This window comes from Oculina patagonica, chromosome 13 (assembly GCF_052425735.1).
Source record: "Oculina patagonica isolate OP01 chromosome 13, crgOcupat, whole genome shotgun sequence".
Classification (NCBI taxonomy): Eukaryota; Metazoa; Cnidaria; class Anthozoa; order Scleractinia; family Oculinidae; genus Oculina; species Oculina patagonica.
This window is the reverse complement of record NC_135770.1, coordinates 10,064,363-10,091,515: the sequence shown is the minus strand read 5'-3', so window position 1 is coordinate 10,091,515 and position 27,153 is coordinate 10,064,363. Positions and strand designations below refer to the sequence as shown.

At 39.7% G+C, this 27,153-nt stretch overlaps 2 protein-coding genes across 4 annotated transcripts in view; both read left to right on the top strand.

Annotated features, from left to right (window-relative positions):
- LOC144636696 (uncharacterized) overlaps window positions 1-27,153 on the top strand; it is a 366,639-nt gene that overhangs the window by 280,447 nt on the left and 59,039 nt on the right. The gene's annotated exons all lie outside the window — the stretch shown is intronic.
- Window positions 1-27,153, top strand: part of LOC144636698 (uncharacterized) — a 105,226-nt gene that overhangs the window by 50,237 nt on the left and 27,836 nt on the right. For all 3 annotated transcript variants that reach the window (XM_078495884.1, XM_078495885.1, XM_078495886.1), the window contains exons 8-18: window positions 2,604-2,678; window positions 4,743-4,895; window positions 5,687-5,884; window positions 7,789-8,050; window positions 17,074-17,359; window positions 18,421-18,774; window positions 19,106-19,132; window positions 20,581-20,770; window positions 21,140-21,304; window positions 24,610-24,700; window positions 26,191-26,402. In XM_078495884.1, the coding sequence (XP_078352010.1) occupies window positions 2,604-2,678; window positions 4,743-4,895; window positions 5,687-5,884; window positions 7,789-8,050; window positions 17,074-17,359; window positions 18,421-18,774; window positions 19,106-19,132; window positions 20,581-20,770; window positions 21,140-21,304; window positions 24,610-24,700; window positions 26,191-26,402 (2,013 nt within the window). The remainder of the gene's footprint in view (window positions 1-2,603; window positions 2,679-4,742; window positions 4,896-5,686; window positions 5,885-7,788; window positions 8,051-17,073; window positions 17,360-18,420; window positions 18,775-19,105; window positions 19,133-20,580; window positions 20,771-21,139; window positions 21,305-24,609; window positions 24,701-26,190; window positions 26,403-27,153) is intronic.

Below are 27,153 nucleotides of genomic sequence, written 5' to 3'. Positions count from 1 at the left end.
GATTCCTGAAGAAGTTTGTTTGCATGGTGGGGAGAAGAATGAAACAAACATTGTTCATAGTGAAACTAGTACTGTTCCTGTTAGTAAGCCAAATCGCAGTGTTGTCCTCTCCGATAGAGGACAAGGTGGGGAGAATGTTACAGCCCGCTACACCCGCAGGGGTAGACTTTGTAGGAAACCCGAAAAACTTGACTTGTAATTGTACCCCCGTGGGTACCCTACAGCGAGCGTCACGTGACTCGCATCGTGTTCGCTGTGCTCAAAGTTGTAAGTCCATGCACAGAATCGAAGCTGTGAAACAAAGATTGTTTGTACACCAGAAGCCGTGAATAAAGACGTTGAGTTTAACAAAACAAAGGTCAAAGGTCGGGTTTTTAGGAAGATAGCTGCATTTACTTCGCCGCCTCAGCGCTCGCGATTTTAATTACCCAAAAATTTTATTTCACAGATTTGTAGTAAAAAACATGCTTTTTCAGGCTGATTAAGCCGTTTTGGGCAAAGCGATGTACCAGAAGGCTTTTAAAGCAGTTGAAAATATGGTAAATTTTGGCCTATTTTTAGCTGTCTTGAGGTAGCGACTTTCAAAATTTTGTAAAATATTTGCCTTCTTATCAAATTGCGATCTAATTATTTTTGAGGATAGTAGAATGGAGGTACAAAGACGATATGAAATTCGTTTTTAATGACAAACTTTATTTTCGATTGTAGAAGCCTTCGAATTTACCATACTTTTGTGTTCTATTTTGTCTGGTTTCGGCCTTTGGGAAGAAAAAAATTGTTAAAAAATCGAAAATTAACCGATTGATCTTAAACTTATATTTTTGTAACTAGTGCCCCTAGGGCTTTATTCAGGCCGAGTTTGAAGGAATTTCATTTTGGCCTATTTCCAAGTATAGTTGATATTAACGCGAAGGCGTTCTTAAAATCCTTCTTTTCTAAAGTAAAACAAAGCATCATAAAAATAATTTGGGATCAATATAGTATAAATAGGTTTACAGAGTGATTTTATGACTGTGAAAATTAATTGAGCATTTTTTTACAGATAATTACGCACAAGCTTTTTAGTGGCCAAGAACTGGGCCAAGGTGGCCGAGAACTGGGCCCACAAATGGAGCTTTTATTTTTATTATTGCTCGGGCAAATTAATTTTTGACCGGTCGATAGCTTTACACCAAAAAGCTGAATAATGTAGCTAGCTCTGGGAGAAATTTCAAGTTCCTGCGGTTCTTCTGAGGTAAGAAATACAAGTTTACGTCAAAAGTGGCCGAGAACTGGGCCAAGGTGGCCGAGAACTGGGCCCACAAATGGAGCTTTTATTTTTATTATTGCTCGGGCAAATTAATTTTTGACCGGTCGATAGCTTTACACCAAAAAGCTGAATAATGTAGCTAGCTCTGGGAGAAATTTCAAGTTCCTGCGGTTCTTCTGAGGTAAGAAATACAAGTTTACGTCAAAAGTGGCCGAGAACTGGGCCAAGGTGGCCGAGAACTGGGCCCACAAATGGAGCTTTTATTTTTATTATTGCTCGGGCAAATTAATTTTTGACCGGTCGATAGCTTTACACCAAAAAGCTGAATAATGTAGCTAGCTCTGGGAGAAATTTCAAGTTCCTGCGGTTCTTCTGAGGTAAGAAATACAAGTTTACGTCAAAAGTGGCCGAGAACTGGGCCAAGGTGGCCGAGAACTGGGCCCACAAATGGAGCTTTTATTTTTATTATTGCTCGGGCAAATTAATTTTTGACCGGTCGATAGCTTTACACCAAAAAGCTGAATAATGTAGCCAGCTCTGGGAGAAATTTCAAGTTCCTGCGGTTCTTCTGAGGTAAGAAATACAAGTTTACGTCAAAAGTGGCCGAGAACTGGGCCCCATACTGTACTTTGCCCCGTAAGCTTTTTTCTCTGTCCTTCCGCCGAAGCAAAAAAACACAACCTGATTACACATTAACCCAAAAGTCGACCAAGTGTGCCTGCAACGATTTCCTGTCAAAACTAAAATGAAAACCATTGCGGTATGCGTCACCCGTAGCGGTTTTGTAGCAACCCCAAGCTATCCCCGTCTTTTTGGCCGCGCCAGGAGACTACGCTCTAGGACGACCAAAGGGTAAACTATAAATCGGCCACGCCCGATTAATTAGGTATTCTTAAAAGGTATTTTTTAACATTGTATTGTTTTTGCCTGGTAGGTATATTTAATCTACCAGGCAAAAACAACACAATGATAATACGATACTTACAATTAATTTATAATACTTACTTATTACTTTCCTTACTGAACTATTTACTTGTTGCTATTTACTATTTACTTTTCCTGCTTTACAATATTTCGCCTTTCCTTATAAAACATGAAAGCTGTGTTTTCTAGTCGCTGATAGAACACGACCTCGCGCGCTTTGCTTTTTAAAGGGGAAATTATTCCCGATGTTTGGATTAAAAGCACATAAAATTGCATGTTTTGGACTGAAATCTTTTAGAGTTTCTAGTACTTTTGGATTCCAATAGCCCTTGTTGACATCTGCATTTCCCATATTTTCATGAACCGCGCAAAAGATATTTGTATTTAGGAAGCACCGTCCTTAATTACTAATATCTTTTTGTACATGTAGGACGACCTAGCCAGTGATCCGAAGAATTGGTGGGACAAAGTATGTTCGAGGAGAGCCAAAGCAGGGGATGAAACGGTAGGCTTAATTGTTTCAACTAAGGGCGTATTTTTTGCACCATATGCGTGAACAGGGTATATGGTTAATGAATCAATGATGAAGCGTATCGAACTAAGTAGTTGTTCTCGGTATTAGTGCTTTCGAGCCATTATCAATTTCAGATATAGCCCGACCCGGAATTCTGTCACGGGGGGACACCTTTTGGACCCATTGGGTTGGGGGTGGACAGCATTTGAGCTTTATGGCAAAATGTACTGAATCCTTTGAGTTAGAAGCACCACATTTCGCACTTTGATAGTATTTGATGAGCAGATGGATTTCAGTTATAGGCCCATCCGGAATTCTGTCTGGGGTGGCACCTTTTAGACCCAGGGGTTGGGGGTGGGCAACATTTGAGCATTATGGCGAAATTTACCTTGTCCTTTGAGTGAGGAGCACCAAATTCCGGCATAGTGATAGTATTCGATGAGCTGATCGATTTCCGATATAGGCTCATCCGGAATTCTGTCAGGAGGACACCTTTTGGACCCAGGGACAATTCGGAGAATTACAATTCTAAGGGGACAAACCATGAACATAATTGTCGTTCCTGTGAATATTTAATTGCCGTAACCGTTCATCGGTAGGATACCTGCGTGCAATTTCACAACTGGTTTCCGCTCGTAAATTAAAAGTTTAGTAAGAATAATAGGCCAGAACTACAAAGAAAAATTCGAATTGCTCAACAAACGTTAAGTCCAGTGAAAACTGTTCATAAAATAATCTGCTAAAACACGGTTCACCTTCTTCATTTCATCGACAAAAACCCATGCATTTTAGATGAGTTTTTCTTTGAATACTACTAGATTTGTGGCGCAATTCTCGCCTCATCGAAAGTGCAGCGCTGAAAAGTTTGACAAAACTTTTGCTGATTGCGTCAGCTCTACGTGTTTCATCCGTCTGTGCTCTTATGTACAATAAAAATTAGTCAATCAGCGTGCGAGAATTCGCTAGTTATTGTAAAAATCAAAACAAAACAAAACACAATCGACTTTGCCTGCTTGTAATCCAACAAAATTTGGGATTAATTTTACCGGCTATCGTAAAGAATAGCCGGCGGCGACGCTTAGGCTCGCCACCAGTGAAAGGTCAAATGTTTTAATATTATGTTCCATGTAAAATAAGTAAAAAAGAATTAGAAAAGTCGGCAAGATCTACGAGTAAATTGTGTGTAAATATGTATGCAATATACATTTGTAGTCTAAAACATGTCTAATATAACACAACTAGAAGACCAGTAACGGCAACTAATTTATAAAAGTTTTTTTTTATATCATCGCATATGGTTTATTTTTACTTTAAAAATAATGGAAACTGAAATGTTAAATGCACTGGCATATTAGTTAGGATTTATGTAATAAATTTTCCAAGGAAGCATTTTATAAGAACACCGGGTTCAGAAAGATCAAAAGATTAAGAACACGTTTACAGTGTACGGAATTTTGGTAAGCACTATAATTATTCCCCATTTGTTGAGAAAATCATAAATAAAAATATGAGTGCGCTTTTGGTAAACCATTTTTCCCATCGCGCATCCCAAAAATGGGGGCATTTATGACGGTCTCAATCCCAGAGGGTGGGGGGGGGGGGTACTCGGGATTTAAAGTGGCGGAGGTGATCGAAAGAGTTTTTTTTTGTGGGGGGGGGGGGGGGTTGAAGTTTTCGATTCCGGGATTTTTGAGTAGGAAAATTTGGCAAGTATTTTTTGGATTTAAGTGGGGTTTTTGGGGGTATTAAAAACAATCTAAAGATTTGTGGTATTGCCTTGGCTGCGCAGTTCTGCGAATAAAGTACAAGCAAACGTGTTTCGCTGTTGATTTTCAAGGGGTTAAGTTTTGGTCTAGGGATTTTTTTGGGTTTCGTTGGAAGCCCTAGGGATTTTTTGGGTCTTAATTTTTGCGCCCATTCGATAGTCTTCGTCACATGAAATCCCGAGTCCCCCCCTGGGGTCTCAATGCATTCTGGAGTGAATTCTGCAGTACCACCTCATGCTTTGTATGAAAGGCTTAAAACATTTAGTGATGATCATTTCTTTTTCAACAGATGTTCATCTTAGAAACATACAAAGAAAACATCGAAAAGAAAAAGGAAAACCAGAGACGTGAAGAAGATTTTCTGAAAAATATAAGTGACAAGGAAATTACACCAAAGGCGTTAGGAAACTGCGAATCTAGTTCTTTGCTTATGGCGATGAAGGTATTTACTAAGCTGTGTATAATCAAAGGTTAGTTCTATACCAAGTAGTAAATTGAGGGAAGTGTTACAAAGTCGGCAGCTAGCGAAATTTCTCCAAGTCCAGATATTCAAATACTGGTAATTTTGGAAAACTATCACCAAGGCCTTTGGACCAAAAGGATCTTCACGAAATGGTGTTCACGACATTAAGAGATCGTAAACCAGTGGTCTCGTAGATCACGCGACCAATGACCTGTGATCAAGCAAAAAAACAAGATAAATGTATTTTTCGTATTGTTTCTTTTATACTGTTCTATTGCCTAACTTATGTGCAACTTGCATTGATTCGCAAATAATTTATTAAACTGGTCTACATGTATGCAAGCCAGCCCTAGTGTTCTTGATGTTATCCCCTGAAAATTATACCAAAACAATTATTCGCCTTCGCCTAATAATTGTTGAATATTTGATGGTCTGAATGTATATATTCTGGAGGGACGCCTGCAGTGCCACCTTGATGTGAACAGATAAAAACATTAAGCATTGTCTAGCCCCAAAATTAAGTAGACGTTCTAATGAAAAAAATCAATATTTACGCCAACTATATGGCCATATCACAACGGTAAGTGCTATCCCTTCTAGCTTAACCTTGCTTGATATGACTTTGTTTAGCTGATCACTTCTTTTTGTAATGAAATAATGCATTTTTCACAATTTTGCGAAAAAATTCCCCTATTGTCGTCAGCTGTGTCAGTTTTATGTCTGTTATACTTTCATTTTTATGTAATTTGAGTTTTCTGTTTCAATTTCAGGTCAGCTTCAGACTTCGTGGATTGGCAGACCAAAAGACAGCCGATGAAGAAAAATTGAATCAGCAGGCAAACTCTGTAGATGCCTTCACTTACTGTTTACTCGAACCGCTCAGAATTGAAAAACGTTTGCGTGAGCAGTTTGGGGACTACGTCCTGGATAATATTATCGATGATGCCATTGACCTAGATCAAAAGAAGGTATTTCTCAATTGTCGAAACTTTAGGGCTGGATCAGAAATTTGGTTCAAAAAAACAGAAATTATTTTCGCGGAAATTTTAAAACTTGCTATGTTTATTTTCTGCAGTGAAGAAGTTAATCTGAGTAAGTATCAGTTTTAGCTGAAATCCATGGATAGCGACTAAGAGTTTATTTATAGACTACGAAATGTCTGATAGGCTTTGCCGGTCAACTCAAAAACGCATCTGTAGGACGTGGTAGAGTTGTAGCGTAATACGAGCCAACTGCGAGCCCGAGTCAACCTCGAGTCACGAGTCGAGCTCCAGCCAAGCCTTTTTGGAAGGAAAAATATAGCAACATATATTGTAGGAAGAAATATAATTCCACTGAAGGATATCAAAGGCATGACTTCCCTTTACAGAAGAATATTTCATTCCACAAGGTCGACTACTCGGCGCGATTGATTGGCGGTAAACAAGCAACTTGTTCGATGCCCAAGGTTTAAAACAAGAATGAGCCCTCTTCATTTGATGAATTACAACATCGAAAATAAAACATCAAGAGGTTTCTTTTTGATGCAAGAACGGCGGATTTTAATGAAGATGGCCTGCACGTCGAAATATGTAGTTGACAATATTTATTTTGGACAGGACGAAATGAACAACTTTTTATTACATATATGGCAAGAATTTTGGGCAATAAATCTCCCAAATAGATTTCTATATTTGTTATATTTCATATGCGAGAAAAGCGATACATCCAATCAGCTTCGCATATAGCTTTCTTCACATGTGAAAAATATAATCAACCAGCATCTAGAGTGGAACGACCCAACCAATCAGAGCACGAGAACTCAAATGGTTTCCAACGAGGTTGAGCAAACAGCGAGCGGCAAGATTGCTCCTGAAGGCCGTGTTTTCGAGGTATTTTGTCCCATTTTGATTTCGATCGTGCAAAACCAGAGAGTATTATTGGTCAGCGGTTTTGCCTAAAATGATACAATCGTTTATAATCTGCAAAACATTGTGTTAGTTAATTGACTGATTAGTCATTGTACATTTAATGTAAGAAAATGCCTGATACATCAATATAAACTAGAATGATGACTTTATATTTGGTCCAAGTCTTAAACAGTAAAGCTTTAATGGATTCGAGGAACAGCTGTTTACGTTTTTCACATTTCAGAGCATGTTTTGAGTGAAAAATTAGGTTTGGAGACACCACCAAACGATTGGTGTTGCCTTACAACAATAAGGTTGCAACCTTGAAAAGGGCATTTTTGTACATCCCCCCTGAATATCTAACTGCATGAAAAATATGAAAGGGGGTAAAAAAATTTCATTTCCCAGTACAAAGAATAGTTCTTAAGAGGCTGTCTTTCTGAAAAACACCCACACAAATTCGCGTCAAAAAATAATTTTGCCTGAAACTCTGGAAACTGAAAGACTTAACCGATGCTAAAACTAAAACAGATTTGGTTTGATTCAAAATGATTTTTTGGCCGCGTTTAAGCCATTAAATATTTTGTCCCTTCAGGCCCGCTGCAACGTCTAAAAAATTAGAAAAATAGGCATTTTTCGAGCCGCTGTAAAATATTTCATTCGCATCAAACACCGACAATTTTTGTATCAATTTGTTCATAAACATTTCTAGTTTTCTAAGAAAGTAGCAACGTTTCCCTCGATTTATCTGGAAATGCAAAAACAAGGATATAAATAATGACCACTACTGATCGGCATCGATCGAAGGTTGAAAAATAACCTTGATTTAGAAGCGAACATTTCAATTTCGGGACATAGCTGATACTTCTACTCTACACAGCCGAAAAGTGTAGCCTATATCGGCAAAAAAAAGCAAAGTCACATGTACCGTTGACGCTTGATACCCAATACTCAAAAATGTTTTCTTTCTTCCTTTTCTTTAGTTTTTAACCCACCCGGCAGTTGAGGATGAGTTGAAACGCAAATTTCGTGGTCGTGATGCTGAGAAGACCGGATGGATTTGGTGGCAGCTTCTGCTCTTCAACTTCTTCTGCTTCTTTGACTTGTTGTTTTTTCCAATCCTGTTCATTGTGTTTTCACTACTGGAGAAAATGAGAAAACGAAGAAAAAATGAGAAAGCGAAGAAAAGCAAGCAAGGCGAGAGGAATGAAGCAGCAAACAAAAAAGAGGAGTCTAATGTGACAGGTATCGTACAGTCAGCGGATACACCAATTCCACGAATTCAGGTGGCTTGTAATGGTTTCGACATGCCCTTCTTTGGTGTTCCAACAACGCTAAACCAATAGTGCAAATCTGTGCAAATTTGTAAAAGTTTCACCAAAAAACAAATTGAGGTCGTTGTGATGTCAAAATTCGTTGCCATGGCAACCGCAAGAGAGATCAAAGATATACCCTAGTTTTGATCTTTTGAGGCTATTAACTTAACCCTCGGACGTACAAGGGGGGTGGGGTGGCAAACACCCCCCATAAGGTTTTTTCAAATTTCAAAAAAGGATTTTCTCTACAATGCTGAAACTTTCAGTTGCTGTTCATTCCTCCTTTGCAGAAATTTTGATATGTTAATCATGTGTCTATTGCATTTGACGTTGCCATAGCAACGTCTTAAATACAAGAAGGTCTTGCCAAAAATCGTCATTTTTAAGATTTTTTTGATTTTTCCAGTTTTTTGAAATAGAAGTGCAAGATTTGTTTATTTTTACATTCCATATGCATTCTGGCTTGATTTTGCATCAATTTCTGTTATTTTGTGACTTTCTAAGAAAATGTTGAAATCCAAGATGGCGGATCCAAGATGGCGGCTCTAATGACGTCACAGCCAATTAAAATTGTCATCTTGTAGAATAAGCTACGGGCTAACTTCTCAGTGGTAAATAATTTCGCTACGCATTAATATGACGAAAAATCCGGAGAGGGGTTCCATCCCACCCCCCCCCCCCCCCTTTACCGAATAGTTTTATTTATGCTTTTAGCCTCAAAAGGTCAAAAATAGGGTATCTTTGATCACTTTTGACGTTGCCGAGGCAACGAATTTTGACGTCACAGTAACATCAAATTGTTTATTGGTTCAACCTTCACAGACTGTACTAATAGTTTTTACTTGTAGCTACAATAGAATGCCAAAACGGGAATATCATAACTATTACGAGCCAGTAATTTTAAATGCACGGCTAGTACGACGACACTTCTGTTGGACAATTTATTTGGCCGATATTTCGACTAGTCCACTAGTCTTCTACAGGGCCAGAGCTGGAGTGAGATAAAACTTAACGGCTCCTAAAATTTAAATTAAAGTATACAAGTGGATAATACGTAATACGATAGCCATATAAGGAAAAAGCATAAAATACAGCGTCGAGGGTGTAATATATACGTATAAAGAAAATACACGCACTAATAATATATAAAAGATGAAAAAAAATTAAATAAAAATAATAATAAACTAAAGCTAACTTTGATATAACGTTCTAAAGATATAACAGATCACTGTTCAGAGCGTCTATTGAGGCCATTAGGTTCAAGAGTTTTGCCTCGGTCGATGAGATATGCTTCTCTTGCTTTGCGACGAGAAGTACTTTTAGTGGGTAGCAATTCAAGAGGAACTAGAGACATGTCTGATGTGCAGTGACCTGGCATGTTGAAATGAGTAGGGACTGCAGTGGCTGCTTTCTTGTGCCTTGAATTATTGCTGGCCTGCCTGTGTTCAGTGAAACGTTCCGGAAGAGTACGTTTTGTTTCTCCTACATATTGTTTATTACATCTTTTACATTCTATCATATATACAAGGTTAGTTGAGTTGCATGTTATGTGATGTTTAATCTGTCTGACTTCGTTAGTACTGCTGAAGGTATATGTAGTTTTGCCATCTTCGATGTGGGGGCAAGTGAGGCATCCATGATTTGAGTTACAGCGGAAGGTGCCGGGTGGCGGCTGACTGCATTGGTTAGGGCTTTTAAGTTTCGCTCGGACGAGTAAATCTCGAAGGTTGGGAGAGCGCCGGTAAGATACCACGGGTGTTTCTTTGAAGATTTCTTTACAGTTGGAAGAGGAGTTAAGAAGAGGTTGTTTGTTGTGAAGTATTTTCTGAATGTTACGAAGTGCTGGATTGTATGTGATTACTAAAGGAACTCTATCAGATCGTGTTTCGCGAGTGTGTTCTTGCAAAGACTCTGCCCGTGATACCAGGCGTGCTCTGTCGATTTGCTCTGAAATAAAGCGTTGTTTGAAGCCTCTTTTAACTAGATATTGCTGAAGTTCTTTAACGCGATGTTCAAAAAAGTTTTCAGTGGAACAGATTCGGCGTAGACGTAGAGCAAGACTGTAAGGGATTGACCGTTTTGTATGATATGGATGACTTGAGGTGTTCAGTAAGTACTGATGCTTATCTGTAGGTTAAGAGTATAGGTCGGTTTCTATTTTTCCATTGTTGAGGTGAATGTTGACGTCGAGAAACGGAATTGAGGTGGTCGAGCGTTCACTGGTGAACTTTATAGTGTGGTGGATATTGTTAAGATATTTTATGAAATCATCAAGCTTGTCTTCTCCTAATGTCCAGATCATAAAAATATCATAAAAATATTACGAGCCACCTTAGGGTATTCCTGAAGACTTAGGGACGGACCATTAAAAAAGTGATGGGGGGTGGGAGATTTTCGGCTCGCGAGCGAGACACGATTGGTATTGGTTTTAGTTCTGATTAGCTGAAAAAGTGGCGCTAGATTAATAAACCAATCACTAAGCGTAGTAATGCAAAACCAAAGCAAATGCAAATTTCTTTCGACATTCAAGTGAAAATCGCTCTATACTGGCGTATGGGAAGAAATGTTTTGCTTGTCGGGAAGCCAGGCTTAATGTAATTTGCTAATAGAATGAATTAATAGAATGCTATTTTCAGCATTCTCCCTAATATATTTCGTCGAAAAGTCGAACTCATCTAGTGCAAAATTACAAGTGTTTTTAGTGCTTAATAGGAACTTTCCTTCTGTATGATTTTTTTATTCTTTGCCTTCCCTTTTGCAAGAATTTTTTTCTTGGCATTTCGCCTTGCGTGAATTTTTTTTTGGCTTTTTCCCCACCCCCCATCACTTTTCTAATGGTCCGTCCCTTAACTATAAGTGACCCTTTTCAGATCGGTTCACTTTAAAGCAGCTGCACGTTTATCACAAAATATGTTTGTTTACAAATTTTCAGTTCAAGGAAATTTGTATGTAGCGAGATATAGGCAACTAAAGTGTCGTATCCAAGGCAAATTTTGCGGGAAAATTATCACAAGAAACGGCTCAAATTGTAATATTGCCGTTTACGAAAACATTCTCTGCGATTGGCGATATTGACAGTTTACGATCTCCAGTTTCAATTGTGAAATTATTACATGTCAGAGTCTTCGCCTATTGCGTCGTGTTAACGCTAGTTTAAATGAAACATCACAAGTTACCTTTCACTTATTGCATACCACAGTTTTTCGGCAGTAGATGCGTTCTGAGATGTATTTTTTGTACGAAGATGTTGCAATGAAGGCTTCGATACGTGACATTGAAATACTAGCCATTGTCTGGAGTTATGGAATATAACTTCTTCTTACAGTTCGCGGAAATTGAATCTTGTCCTTGCAAAATGCACTTAGTGTTCAGTTCATTTAATCATAAAGCCGTGGTTCCGTTCTATTTCAAAGAATAACTCTGATATTTGCAACGCCAATCAAATTTATCTATCAACGTTGCGCCTCACGACATCAGTTGCCAAGGAAAGGTGTCATTGTTTTATATGCTGGCGCTTCTGATTTGTTTTGCGGGGAAAAATACTCTCTTTATAAGGGCAAAAAGGCCCTATATAGAGCGAATCATTATTTACCGCTGGAATTATGCATTACTGGCTCGGAAAACATGACGGCAGGTAGAACTCATGCAAGAATCGATCGGGGAAGGAGTTGCTGCGACACAAACATGCACTGATTGCCGATAGAGTAACACCTGTACGATTATCATTCTGCTGTCAAACTTGGCAGGCTTCAAATGCGTTTATCTTTGCGGGAGTCATAAGATGTTCGATGCTGCTTGCGTGACAAGGTAATGTATTCACTAAAAATCACAATTTTAAGGCTTGTTTCAAAAAATGTTACTTTTTAGCTTACTGTGGCGTACTCCCGTAAAAAGTTTTTTTTGTCGTGTGTTATGTCTTGGATCAAATTCTTGCTACAAATGTTTAAATCCCCTTTTATTTATAACCGATTTATGTTCAAATTGCAGTCGCAATGGCACCCTTAAACTCCTCAAATTTCGCAAATTCCTTGCATAAAATGAAAAACTGTTAAAATGTTCAAAATCCTCATAGCAGTTTCTTTAAGCTGAGTTATATTCGTAGCTTTTGAGTTGATATTTGACCTCAGCGAAAAGGTACTAAAAATTAACTAGTTAAAATAAAAATCAGGAACAAAACACAACGTAAGCCTGAATTTGACGCAGGGTTCAAACATGTGTCTTCGCCTGGTTTTGTTTAGCCTGCGACGCAGGCTAGCAGGCTAAAAAACAATCGTTAACAACCTCTGCAGCTTGTGTAGCGTGGGGCCTGAGCCCTAATGATTCGCCGCGCTTGCGCCGTGTGTGTGTGTGTGTGTGTAAACGAAGCGTTCACGTTACATTTGGTGGCAGCGGTGGGACTTTTTTGTGAAAGGAAAGACCATGGAAGAAACTGTTAAAGCATTGGAGACGAATCTAGCCCAAATGGAAGCGAAACTTGCCACGAAAAGCGAGAGTTCAGCATCTACTTCGACCAGCTCAGCCAGCTCGCCTGATGTACACAGTGCACTTCGAATCAAGCCAAGTTTCTCGGCTAGTTCGGGGGGAAATTGGCTGGCTTGACTGAGGAAATTTAAAAGTATTGCGGCACTTAACAAATGGAATCAAGAACTGCAATGTCAGATATTGCCGGCGTATTTGAAGAGTCTTGCCGAAAAAACAAGCGTATTACAGTTTAACGAGCCCGAAACTTGTGGAACTTAAAACTGTTTTAAAGGGCATTTTATACTCATTCATTGAGACCTTATTTTATAATTTGTACCAAAAGTATTAGTTGGCATAGATTTTCTTAGGACCCACAAGGGTTTCCTTAACTTTGACACTGAGACTGTCAATACTAAGGAAGGACCCAGCAAGATGGTCTTTGGGCATCTTGACAACGTTTGCAAAATCACAGTGGCCGTAACGTTGCTACCAAACATGGTTGCAGACATACCTTGTCAGGTACAGGAAGCAAATGGCTTAAATGATTAAGTGGGTGTGTTGGAACCCTCAGACAAGTTCACAGAACGAAATGCAGCTGGAGCACTTCGAACCGCAGTAACCATCAAGGGTGGCCGAGTCGCGGTTCGAGTTTTCAATCCATCCAACCAGCCAATAAGGGTCTACAGGTGCAGTAACATAGGAAGTACACCCTATTGGAGAGTGAGTGGGAGTCGTTTAAAGAGGGCCGTACAAGTATGGACCTCAAAGTTGTCTCTTCGGTTTCCTCTGAGAAAGATGCGAGTGTTCTACCTGGAGTTAAATGGTGCAGTACAGTATGCATGGAAGAATTTGAAGCTGCTGCAAGTCAATGCAAGAACTATTCCCAATCAACTGTGAGTCAGTACCTGAGGAGGAAAAACGCCGGCATTACGAAGTACTGATCACCCATGCTGTGTCTCGATAGGCCCGATGGATTTAGGTACTGTAAAGGGAGTGCAGCACACCATTGACACAGGTTCCGCACAACCAATCCAGGTGCCACCCCGCAGAGTCCCTTTTCACAAGAGAGTAGAAATACGTCGACAAGTCGACGAAATGCTGGAGGCAGAGATAATCGAGCATTCCGAATTTCCATGATCCTCTCCAGTTGTGTTGGTAGCCAAGCCTGACGGCAGCCGGCGTTTTTGTGTGGATTACCGTGCTCTTAACTCTGAAACCAAACGCGACCTCTATCCACTCCCTCGGTGTGATGATATATTGGAGGGCTTGGCAGGAGCGCAGTGGTTCTCCCAGCTTGATCTGCTAAGAGGGTACTGGCAAATAGGTGTTGACGTGGACGACCGTGAGAAAACAGACTTCGCAAGCCCGGGTAGCCTTTATCAGTTCTGTCGATTGCGTTTTGGTCTTACAAATGCACCGGCTTGTTTCATGCGTGCTCTGGACATTGTCCCCGATGGTTTATGCTGGTCAGACTGTCTAGTTTATCTAGATGACATCATAGTCTTTGGTAGAACACTGGAGGAACACAGGGAGAGGCTCGCACTTGTTCTGTCCCGCTTGGCAGAAGCTGGCTTAAAGATTAATCCTAAGAAATGCCAGCTGTTGTCTGAACGAGTAATTGTGCTAGGTCACGTCGTGACTCAGGATGGTATATCTACTGACCCAGAGAAAATACGTGTAGTAAAGGAGTGGCCAGTACCCTCAGATCCCCGCCAGTTGAAAGCATTCCTGGGCACAGCTGGACACTACCGACAGTTTGTGCCTAACTATGCCCAGGTTGCACGCCCGCTGTACAGAGCAGAACATAAGGGAGATAATTTCACGTGGTCAGCCGAATGCCAGGAAGTCTTTTTGTCCATTAAACGCCACTTGACAAATGCCCCAATACTTGCTTTCCCACAATTGGATGTGCCGTTTATCCTGGACACCGATGCCTGTGACAGTGGTTTGGGCGCGGTGTTATCAAAGGTTCAAGGTGGAAAAGAGCGTGTGATAGCCTTTGCTGCCCGTGCGCTAACAAAGGCAGAAAAGAATTACAGTACTACCCGGAAGGAACTTTTGGCGATTGTATTCCTGCATCTCAAAATTGAATTCGAACGTACGTTTCAGTCGATTTATCCGATTTATCTTCACAGCAACTTGATGCGAGCGAGAGAATTCTATCATAACAGAAGCGTTGAATGTACAAGCTTTAAAGTATAAGGGAAACTGAACTTTCTCGTTTTACGCTTTTTATCAATCATTCCAGACATATAAACAAAGCAATGCAGTGGTATCTTGTCGTGTAGCTCGCCGCGTGATTTGCAAGGAAAATCATTCGATTTGAGAGTCGATTGAACGAGTCAGACGAGTCTGATCGATCAGCTTGCACGAAAATTCCATGACACAGACAAAATACGCGCAGGATTTGCATATTGACATATCGCTTCCGATTGGTCTATAAACAATGGAAGTGATTTTGCTTGCGTCATAACTTGTACATGCGCAGTACCGTAAAAATGTCCCTTTAAGCGAGCACAGAAATCTCAAAAGCCTATTAGGACACCAAGTGCTATGGTCAGCGGTTCCATGCTGGAGACCGGGTGTGGTACAGAAACCGAACCAGTCTAAGGGGGAAGAAGTTCCTTAAGCCTTGGTGTGGCCCCTGGAAGGTCATAAAGGCCTTGTCTGATGTTACCTATTGTATTGAGGAGTAGAAAAGAAAGCCTGGAAGGCGTCGGCAAAGGAGAGTGGTCCACTTCAACTACTTGAAACCGTGTCATTCTCCCCCTCAAGAGCCTTATTCTCCTTCTTCGCGAGGGCTCAGTGGCCAGGTGCAGAGAACGCCAGTCAACTCTCGCGAGGTTGAGTTGGAATGGTTGAAAATTCCTGCTTCCCCAGTCCTCGAACGCGCCGGATGCTCGCGAGGATACTAGTATGTTGTAAACAAAGCGTGTGTGATTCGGTGTTGTGTTGTGAAGGCAAAAGGCTTTCCTTTTCGTTCATGTTACACTTGTACCGCAAGATAAGACAAGGGGCCGCCCAAGCATAAAATCGCTCTAAGTAAATAATGGGCCATATACACATCTGATGGGTTTAAAATTTTCGATATTGCTCAAACCGTTTATTGTCTAAAATTAAAAAAGGCATTTTACATCAATGGTTTAAAAACCTGATTTTAACACTCAAACCCAGAATGGTAAAGGAGAAGTTCACTCCAAAATGGCCATTTTCTTTACGCCAATAGAAATTTTATACAAAGATATGTTACTCACCAAAATTTCAGCTTCCAACGAGCGCTAAAACCATACAAAATTCTTCTCTGAACGACGGGGTTCTGATGTCGTTCCTCCATCTTGGTTGACTGAGTGACTTGGACCCAAGTTCTGTTTTAATGGACATCGTGACAACCAATGGAGAGCGTCCACGTCATCGGCAACCAATCGGAAGCGTTAAACGTCACAATTAATTGGCATTATACACTCAATCGATCATGGAATTTCGAGAAATTTGGGAAAACAAATAAAAATAACAAATTAAAAATGGCTTATTATTATTTTAAGGGCTTCCTCGTTTTTTCGCAACTTGTCCTCCATTACGATTTTTCTGTCGATTAAAACTACGAGTCTTAATTAAATCTGTCTGATTAATACATACCGACTCAACACTCTATCTACCTAGATTGCAATTCCAAGTGCAATGGAAATAAGAAAAGAAAATGGCTTACTTCCTCTTCGAAATTGTCCATGGCAGCATCAACGTTTCGCCCCTATCCTCTTCCATCAAGAGTTAAACAGAGGGATCTATTATATAGTTGACGTTTGTTTCCATTCTCCAGGCGGAAAAATAGGGATACCCCTCTCACTTATGTAGACCACAGTTGTTCCTATTCTCCAAGTGGACAAAGAAGGATATCCCTCTTGCACTGATGTAGACCACATGGCCCCGTGTCTCGCATCTTGAAAAAAGGGATACCCCTCTGACTTATGTAGGCTACAGTTTAGTGTCACAGCAGGGATACCCCTCTTGCTCTTATAGAGGCCTTATTTCAACTTCCTGCGCCACGCTCCAAATTAGTTAATTATTTTTTACGTCATCAAGGGAATGGGGGATACCCCGCTATCCCCCCACTTTTAAGTTGGTCATTTGTAATTCGTCTTATTCTTCGTCAGTCAAAACTATCCTTGTTAATTGTCTATTTTTGGGTTTTTATTGCATCGTTGGTATTTTTCTATGTTAAAAAACTATTATTTTTAGGTTTTCATTCAATTTGAAACTGATCAGAAAAATGACTTAAAATACCGTGACATTGCTCCTTTTAAGACCTTATTGCTCCTGAAAGCAAGTGTGCATGCTTTTTACAAAGCTATACCAATGATTGACCGCAACAAATCATTGATATCAAAAAGGACCAATCAGAACTGCGTGTATTTATCATTAATAAGAAACGTTAATCACTGATTGGCTCCTGCCATTAGCAGCCGACATTGACTTTTCTTTATTTATATTCAGTTGAAAATGTGTGCCGAATGTACTCGACTCCTTACGCCAAGTATGTTCGCGACACGCTGAGCTACATTGTGCTTGCTGTTCTACACTATGTGTTGTGCTTATCGCCATCAACCCTAGCGTTTAGCAGATTAGAGTGGGTGATACTTATTTTCTTCATGGGCCGCTATCTGGTAGAGGGTCAACAATTCTGGGATATCATGCAACGCATGAAGAAACGGAAAGAAAAAGTAAACGTTGGATTTCAAACGAATTGGATTCGTGTGAAAACGCTTTCAGAATATCTTAGGTATGTAGGATTTTTTGTCTTTCCAGAAAGGCTTTATTGTAATACTACCATTTATACTTTGAAATCATTGCTGATCTTAACTCTTAACTTCATAATTAATCGTTTTGGAATTTTTGGAATAGATCATGAGGGTGTTAGACAAGAGAAATAACCTATTTCTCTTCCTTATGGTAATCCTAACCCTTCCCGCCAAACATGCCTCAGAAGCAAATTGAGACAATTAAACAATTCCCTCTTCCATTAAAGTTTTCTGTAGGACTTTCCCGACAGCATACTTAAACGAACAAGTACTATAGCATAACGCGGCCGACCGATTTTCTAGGAGCTCGACACAGTTTCTTTACATACTTAGTTCTCGTACTAGGATATGTGTTAAAAACGCTTTGTAACTTGGAAAAATGCGATACGGTTAAAGTGACATTTACTGGTGTTTTATCGTTATGACGCTATTTGAACAGGAATGGCATTTGATTTAAGATAAATTTTCTACATTTGTGAGGGTTGTCTTTTTTTACTGCATGGATTTAACACTGTTATGTTTCTATTTGAAAGATTAGATTTTAACTCCGGGGAATGTTTAAATAGTTAAAGTTGATGCTTTGTTTTGTTTTTACTGCAAGGATTTAACTTCTTAAAATGTAAAGAGGATCTAGCTAGTTTAAAGATTGAATTTTAATCCTAATAAATGTAGAAAATTCATCTTAAATCAAATGCCATTCCCGTAAAAAAAGGAGTAAATCAACAAAGACGAAAGCAATAACCTTTCAACGCTTTTTATCTGGTTAAGTATATATGACAACTATGTTTCTCAGAGCCCATATCAAAATGTTTTAGTAAGCATTCAAAAACTACATCGACCTTTCTGAATTTAGCGCTTGTCAGATTGTGATTAACTAAGGGAACAATAAGTGTACTTACTAATTGATTGAGTGATCGATTGATTGATTTATTGACGGATTGGTTGACCTATTAATATGTTGATGAATAAGGCTATATATTTGTGTATGGATTAAATGATTGATCGATTAATTGATTGATTATGATGAATGCTATGTTTCTAGCGACCCCTGGAACTTGCTGGACTTCATCAGTCTTCTGGTCTATTTGATAATTGTCACACTGAAGGTAACCACGTTGCTCACATCTAGATCAGAGATGAACAACCGAGCTCTCGCCATTGCTGGTTACTTCTACAGCTTCAATACCTTGTGCCTAACAATGAGGGTTTTTGGTCACGTGACGGAACAGTCAAGGCACCTTGGCGTCATCCAGATTGCTCTATTTAACATTCTCAAGGACATTAGCACTATAATCTTGCAGTTTATGGCAGGGATTTTGGCTTTCTCCATTGCCATTACTAAAGTGTTCATGACAGAAAAATCTTTTATTGCGAATGGAAGTGCCCAAAATGACATGTAAGTTTTTATTTTTTTTTTTCATGAATTTCTTTCTTTCTTTGATACGAGTCTGGACCTTTTTACCACGTACCGAAATTTCAATTTCTAGGTAAAGTCTTACTGATCATTCCATGCCACACAATTTGCCTAGAAATACATTTCTCACAGCTTGTCCACCACTTAGCCATACTTCCTTATATTGAACACAAGAAACGTTGCTGTCAACAAGAATCAACTAAAAATGATGGCGTTACAGGGATATGGCAAAATCTACGCTGAATCTCCTTCAGATAAGAATCCCACAACTTGCTGAGCACTCATACTAACTGACGATTTCAAATATTTTCAGCACTTGTAGAAACTCTGGACCTTCATGGTAAGTGCGCCCAACAAGCAATTTTCTTGCTCTCTAAGGTGTTGTAAACATTCAGTGAAATGAGGGTGGAAAAGGGTTTTTTCCGTAAGGCCTCTTTTTCCCCTGAATCGTAGAATGGCTCTCTTTTTCACGCGAAACGTGAGTTGGAAACAGAGCCGTGAATCGCTAATCGACTTTTTTCCATGAGAGTCACGAAATGACTCATGTTTTTTATTTATTTTTTTTTTTTTTTATTTTGGGAAATGTGACTGTAAACCATAATTGTTTCTTCCTTCCAAAAACTTATCCAGCGTTTGAAGTAAAGACTACGTGTGGTAAATTGCGTGACCAGTGCGTGATCATGACGGATCGTCATTCTGGGCCCTAGGTCACTCTATTTTATTTTTCGTAAAAAGTGATCTTGTCTCTCTCCCCCCCCCCCCCCCCGACCTTTTAAATTAAAACGACAGATTCGAGGGAAAAACTGGTAATAGTAGAATACTGTAGAGTAATTCATAGAGTAATGGGCTACAGTTTTCAGTGAGATAGAGCGAATGTGTCCTGCTCTGAATGAATTATCATTTCTAGCCTCTGTAGAAAGCTTGTTTATCTAAACACTCACGAAAGCCTTTGAGCATGACACAATATTTTGAAATTAAGTTAGAGTTCAGTATCTTTCGTTATTCAGTAGGCTTATTTTGATACTTCAAAATGCTAACTTTGTTTCGAGGCTTACGGAAGGGAGGTCGAGGGAGAAATATTGGTCTTCTTTATTCACCTTATAGCCTTTGAGCAAAGTTAAAATTTTGTTGTATAATAACAGTTGAGCTACCCTGGGTACCAGAAGTTTTCTATCGCGCGCAGCGGACTACTCTTTGGCGGTCTTCGGCTGCTGAAGGCCTTCGCCACGACCGGCGAAGCTCATGGCGCGGTTCACAATAGAGACATGACCGACAGACCGTCACCGGAAACCGCGCAAGAAACCCTCTGGCACCCAGGGTATAGTTAAGCCTAATATTCGAGCCCAACAATTTTATTTTGCATTGTCTCTGATAAGCAGCGCGAACTGAGGTATTTGAAAAATTCTTCAAGACTGGTAAAACAAAACAAAACGGGCCAACACACAATGCCACCAGCCCGAGTAGTTAACATGGAAAACCTGCATGGAGTAAGGCTTATAACCGGGATATTGTTTTCGTTACCACAGAAAGATGGGACTATAACCGGGGGGAGGGGGGCTATAAGGAGTTTATCGTTCGGAGAAAAAGATCCAAATTATACTTGTCATTGCTGCAACCGTCCTTTCATTAGATTTTATTTTAGTCTTTAAAAACCATTAACAACAATAACGACTACACAGGCCCTTGTAGTCAAGTTGAGATAACTCACAGTCGGACGAAAATAACTTAGCAGATTAGCCAGCTTGTGATCTGCCTTGCTTACAATATCTAAACATCTTTATTTGGCAGTTGGTGGGCGATGGCTATTCATCTGGGGTGGTCTCTGCTTGGGGCACAGGAGACTGACCCTTTGGCGTCCGTGGATGTTCCTTCAGAGACTGTCGCCCAAATCCTATACGCTGCTTTTCTAATTTTTGGAGTCATCCTTCTTGTTAATATGCTGATAGCCTTGCTTTGCAACACGTGGCAGCGTACAGTGGTAAGAGGCAATACCTCGACTTGACCTTTTGCGAATGTAAGGGTCTGTCCGCCTAACGCTCATTGTTGCTTTTATATGTGAGGCTCTTTGACCAGAGTACTATGAGCGATAGGTGCGCACATATCACCTAATTAAATTGTTTCTCTTCTAGCGGCCTTGTCTGGCCCTGCCACTATAGTAGATTCGACCGAACACACACAGCTATAAACAACAGCAACTTTCTTTCATGTTCTTTCACCATAAAGTTATATCGTAGCATAGAAAAGATGTTAAAAACGTTTGTATAGACCCTTACTCTTCATCGGGACAAAACGAAGAAAGGTTACTTGAAAGCCATAACTAACACGTTCATGTCTTGAATATTTCAAGGACAATTCGTTGAAGGTGTGGACAATCAAAAGAGCAATTACAATTCAGACATACGATGCCTATGATCCAGTACCAGTCCCCCTTAATATCATCTACAACATCGGCAAGCTACTCAGGCTTGTCGGCAAGCTACTCAGGATTGTGGGAAGCAAAGACAAAAACGAGGTAGGAATAGATAACTAGCGGCTGGTAGATTAAAAGGAAATACGATTAGTATAGGCCTGACTCAGCTAAATGGTTACAATTTTACTAAACGAAATAAAAAAATAAAATAATCCCAGCAATTCCTCCAATATATATGTTGTGGTTCAATTTTCTCTTTGATTTAAAAGTTTTCAAACCAGTTTGATTTTTATTTCTCTTTGTTTCAGTTTATGATATTGAATAAGAGACAAAGAAAAAAAATTGAAAAAATTTAAACCAAATATAAAATTGAACCACAACATATATAAAGTCTCCAACAAACAACAACAAACTTGACTGTGTGATTTTGATGTATTGCCAGCCGTGTTAGATATTTTTGGAAGGTAGGCTTGTAAGAACGTAAAGAAGAAGCTATGTGAACTGAGAGACTGACACAAGATTATTGACTATGGACTATGGACTTGCCCTTAACATGTGCGTTCATGGAGAGCGGAATGTTGTAACCTTAGTTCGATACTCCGTTGTGTTTGTATTATTTGTTATTATTCAACAAATGCGCGCGCTGCCCATATATGGTAAAAATGTTGACGCATCTGTCATCCGTACATAAGAGATATCCTACGAGATACGTAGGTTGCGAAAAATTGTCTGAAATCTTGTAAAGCGCTGCATAATTACAGTTTTTCTAACTGCAAAATGTGTTTCGTTGACAATTTGTTGAATAACAAAACAATTATCCTGCTCAATCTTGCGCATCCTCAGAGACCCAGGGGCAGTTAATGGGGCGAGGGAAACGCGAAAATGCGGGTAAAAAATAGCGCGAAACTGCGGGCAAAAAATTGGCTGGAGCGACTCAAAGTTGTCCCAGGGGAAAGAGTCTTACCGGTTCAGTTCAAAAAGCTCACTGAACACTGCCTCCTGATTTGGCAGAATAATCTTTTGTATTACCTTTGTATTTTTCTGCCCAATCGGCAGCCTGCAGGTTTGCAGTCCATTCCGTGTGTCCTAATACGAAATATATACACAAGATTTTACTCGGGAAAAAAAATCGGGTAGTGCCTTCCTCGCGCTTGCGTGCTGTTTGCGATGTGCAAGTCGAGGAAATCGATGTTTACAGTTTTGTTTAGATATTTCATAGGAGTATAATTCGCTGCCTGAAGCGAAACTTCTACAAACACGAGAAATTTTCCACGCATAATCAGGCAGATGTGTCGAGCGGGCGACTAGCTACGCGTGCAGAGCGTGCAGCAGTGATTCTTGCATTTGATTTTTCGTGTTTTGAACGCGAAAACCCAAAAGTGTATGTAATTTTTTCTTAAGTCTTGAATTATTTTAGCTTTTTTGACGCACTTAATCGCCAAAAAATCGTAAACATTTTTTTAAGTCTAAAACTCTTTTGAAAAGTAAACAAAATAAAAAAAAAAGACTTGAACAAAGCGTTGCCGTCCAAGGCCCGAACAAAGAACTGCTTATAGTATGCATAATAAATGTTTGTGGCAGTCATTCGACATTTCACCGAAGGAATGGCCGTCAAACTTCCTACTTTCTCGACCATGGAAGGCACAAGCCGAAATTTTTCCTTCTCGAGCATCGTTAGCGAACTAGATTTGTGTATGAATTTTGTATTGTAATACACATAAAGGATTGTAGACCTGCAGGCCACCGATTGGGCAGAATAATACAAAGGGAATACAAAGAACATTTCTGCCCAATCTGCAGGCAGTATCCAGAGAGCTTTTTGAACTGGTCTGGTAAGACTCTTTCCCCAGGGGCACCTTTCAGTCGCTCCAACTTTTATATGCCGATTTTTTGGCTCGCAGCTTCGCGCTATTTTTTGCCCGCAGTTTCGCGTTTCCCTCGCCCCCACCAACTGCCCCTGGTCTCCGAGGATGAATCTTTCGGAATATCGTCTGATTTTAGTGAACTCGACCTACGGCTTCGTCGGCTAAGTATCAGGCGGTATTCCGCGATTTCGCAGGATAATTGTTAATTATTTGTCATGTTGGGTAGCCTGTGTTCCCAATAGGCTTAGCGGCCGCGTCTTTTGAGCACGAAGGAGAAAAGTGGCCATGTTTGTAGTTTTTTTGTGTAGTTTGGACTTTTCATCGAAGAAATCTCCAACATAATTAATATTTTCAGCGAATCGTAACTCGAAAGGGAACAAGGATAAGATTGCGATCTTGAAGGTTGGACTAAAATAAGCAGTGAACTTTGCGACTACAAATGCGGTATCATTTCACATAGATTTTCAACGCATATGTAAATCCGAATACATAACTGTCGACATTTTGACTACAAAATTAAAAAAGAGACATTAAAACACGCTGACTGGGCCTAAGAATGTCGGAAATCGCATTTCCGAGGACCTGAATTTCAAAATCTTCCAGGGGAAGATGTCCCAGCGCAAAATAAAATAAAGGATAATCCGAATAAATGCATTTTCATGACTTATATTCAGAGCAGTGAAAAAGCAGACGAGATGTTTGACAGAACGCTATATTTCGGTTTTTCCAGTACCATCGTCAGGCGTATAATGGCTTACAATGAGAAAAATTAGAATAACAGAGTGCGATAGGTGTAACATTATTTCACTAAAAATAGTTTACAGCTTGTTTTCTGGGCTTTCAACCCGGTGTCAACCCGATGTTTTCTCGTTGTTGGAATCTTTTTTATTAGAGCGCAAGTGTAACTTCGGGAAGTGTTTTGACTACAATTAATGCCAAGGAAAGATTTATGTTAGAAAGCTTTCTTTTACTGTATGTAAGTAACCTATTGGCATGTAAAGATGAGTTACCTATTCTAAGCTTCCTGCTATTATTGTTCTTGGGTTAGTACAATATGGTGAGCAGCACTCCGGTGTAGTCAAGAACGACACGACTTGAAGTGTTGACGGGGGAGAGGGAAATTCTTTCTTTGGGCATCCTGGGAATGAACGCGGGAAACAGTAGACGACTTTGACCGTGGTACTTAACCGTCAAAAACTTGAAATGTAAATTTTATTTCAGAGAGTAGTTTATTTTTCGCCGCGACAGCAATGTCAAAGGGAGAGAGTCGTGGAGATGATGTCATTTTCATGAAACGTATGACTTGCATGCATAATAAAGTAGTATCCACTGTCCACGCGATTGGCAAATATCGTACTTGTAGGCGTTCTCTTTCACACCGCCCTTACTAGAATCTACGTTCAGGTTTCTTTGCTCGTGTCGGTAACTACTACTTTTTTCTTATTAATTTTCCTTCTGGTTTTTTTTTTTTTACAGGATTTTAAAACTCTCTTGCTAGCACAACATTGAGTAAAACATGTTCAATCTTTCCTTTTTTTATAGGAAAAATTTAGGGTATTCTCAGCAAGATGGGTTATTAAAGGACTTGAAGGCAAATACTTCAAAAAGTATAAAGACAAGTTTCCTGTAACAGGTAAATGCTACTCTTTATCACCCTTGTATTTATGTCAGTAAAACGTTTTAATTGCTAATTTTGTGACCGCCACGCACGGTACACCGGCTTGTACTTACCGGCACAGCAAAATGGCGGACACATAAAAAGGTCAGTCTTCTTTGCAAAATTAACAATCGCCTCAAAATTCTGAAGTTTTATTTAATCTATGGTAGATTTCCTATCAATTATTTTAAATTTAATTTGGTTTTGAAAACAAACAAGAACATTGATTACATCGTCGTCACAAATACATACGCATTATGACTAATATCACTGTTGGGGTCTTAGCATCCTCGGAGACCCAGGGGCAGTTAGTGGGGGCGACGGGCAGCTTATCGGGACAACGGGATTTTCGGGCGAAAGTTTACAACATAGAGCGTAACAGCCCCTGGGCACTTTGTCTTACCGAACCAGTCCCAGAAGCGTTTGAACTCCTTCCTCCTGATTGGCCACAAAAATATTTTTGTGGTCAATCAGCGACGAGGACCGGCCAGGAGACTCTGATGTCTTCTTACACGAAGTTGTTTTCCTCATAGACTCGTCGTGGATGCTCTGCCGATCAATCGGATGCTATTACATGGAGAGTCTAAAAAAAAAAATAAGCCTTAGACGACTGCCAGTTCTACACTGTTAGTTGCGCGCTTTTTAATAGTTATTCGAGTAAACAACAATTCTTATTATTTTTCTCGGTCGTTGCCCGACTTCTGGAACTTGCCACGGTCTGGGTACTTCACTGCACGGGCCACGCGTTAGCGAAGATATCGCTGTCGTCACCTATTGTTATTTTGTTGCCAGCTTGACAGTTAAAACAAAGGGTTTTTGTTTAATTTGTTGGATATTTAAATAACAAAAAGAAAACTTATAAACAAGAGGTGCTCGCGTATAGCTTTAAAAACTTTTGGTTTCCTTGCGCTATGCTACATTTAACAAGTGACCATTTAACATATTCCCAGGCCTCGCTGTTTTGTTTTTGTTTTGCTTTTTTATCTGAGACCCACGTAGTATCATCCGATGGACGGGCTTAACAACAACGACGAGTCTATGAGGAAAACAACTTCGTGTAAGAAGACGTCAGAGTCGCTCTTCTGGTCAACCTCGCTGATTGGCCACAAAAATATTTTTGTGGCCAATCAAGAGGAAGGAGTTCAAACGCTTCTGGAACTGGTTCGGTAAGACAAAGTGCCCAGGGGCTGTTACGCTCTATGTTGTAAACTTTCGCCCGAAAATCCCGTTGTCCCGATAAGCTGCACGTCGCCCCCACTAACTGCCCCTGGGTCTCCGAGGATGGGGTCTTAGTGAAAGTCAGTAGCTTAAAGAAACTACATAGCTAAAAATAAGTGACAATGAAGATAAAAGAACGACGAAAATATCAATTTAAATCACTTCCTATAATGGATATCCAGAATCGCACCTGATTTAGAAAAGACACACTACATCACAAAAAAGTCATCTAATAATGCTCCATTTAGATGAGGATAAATTTGAAAAGGTGCTGGATGAAGAGAGAACAACAAGAGAACGAGTGGAACAAGTGGAAAAAGAAGTGAAAGAATGTGTCAGAGCAACAGCTCTAGGAACAGAACGACAAACAAAGACAAATCGACAAATGGTCAATCAGGTTCTTTATACAACTTTCTCATCTCAGGGCGGTGTCCAAGGAGAGCTGTGCTTTGGCCCAGAGGTAATTATGGAAAGTTTCTTATTACGTTATACCGATGTCTTACAAGCATAATAGGATACGTATGTAATAAGTACCTTTCAATACATGAAAACCATCGCCGTTATGTATGCAACATAGGGTAAGCAGTTGCGGAAAGAAATCCTTTAAAATATTCAAGCTTTAACTGGATTCAAAGCCATGTCCTCTGTGATACTGATGTTCTTACCAAGTGAGCTATCAAGCAAACTGGCTTCTGGTCATGATCACTTTTCTTTTCTTTTTTCTTATTTTGTTTTAAAAAAAAATGATCACTTTTCGAGTTCGTAATATACCCGCAGAAGATAAAGATATGGTAGTGAATGAATGAAATGTCCTATATTTGAACTGCGGTTGAAATATTAAATACATGAAAGACCTTATTTAAGCAATAGAGGACTTTCTCCGTGTTTACATAGCCTCACCTAAACACGAGGGGGTTGGGAGAATTCCAAACAGTTATGCAAACCCGAGACGCAGTCCAGGGTTTGCATAACTTTCGAGAATTCTTCCAACCACCCGAGTGTTTAGATGAGGCTATGTAAATACGGAAAAAGTCCTCTATTGCTTTTATAAAATATTTCTCAAAAATAATTCGACAAATGAAGGGGATTTGGTTTATTTACTTTTTGATTGAAATAGATTTTCTCAAAACGCGCCTCTGACAACACATGAACCAATCAAAGTTCGCTTTAAAAGGGTCAAGATCAAGTGAAATTTGTGCAAGTAGCGCCGT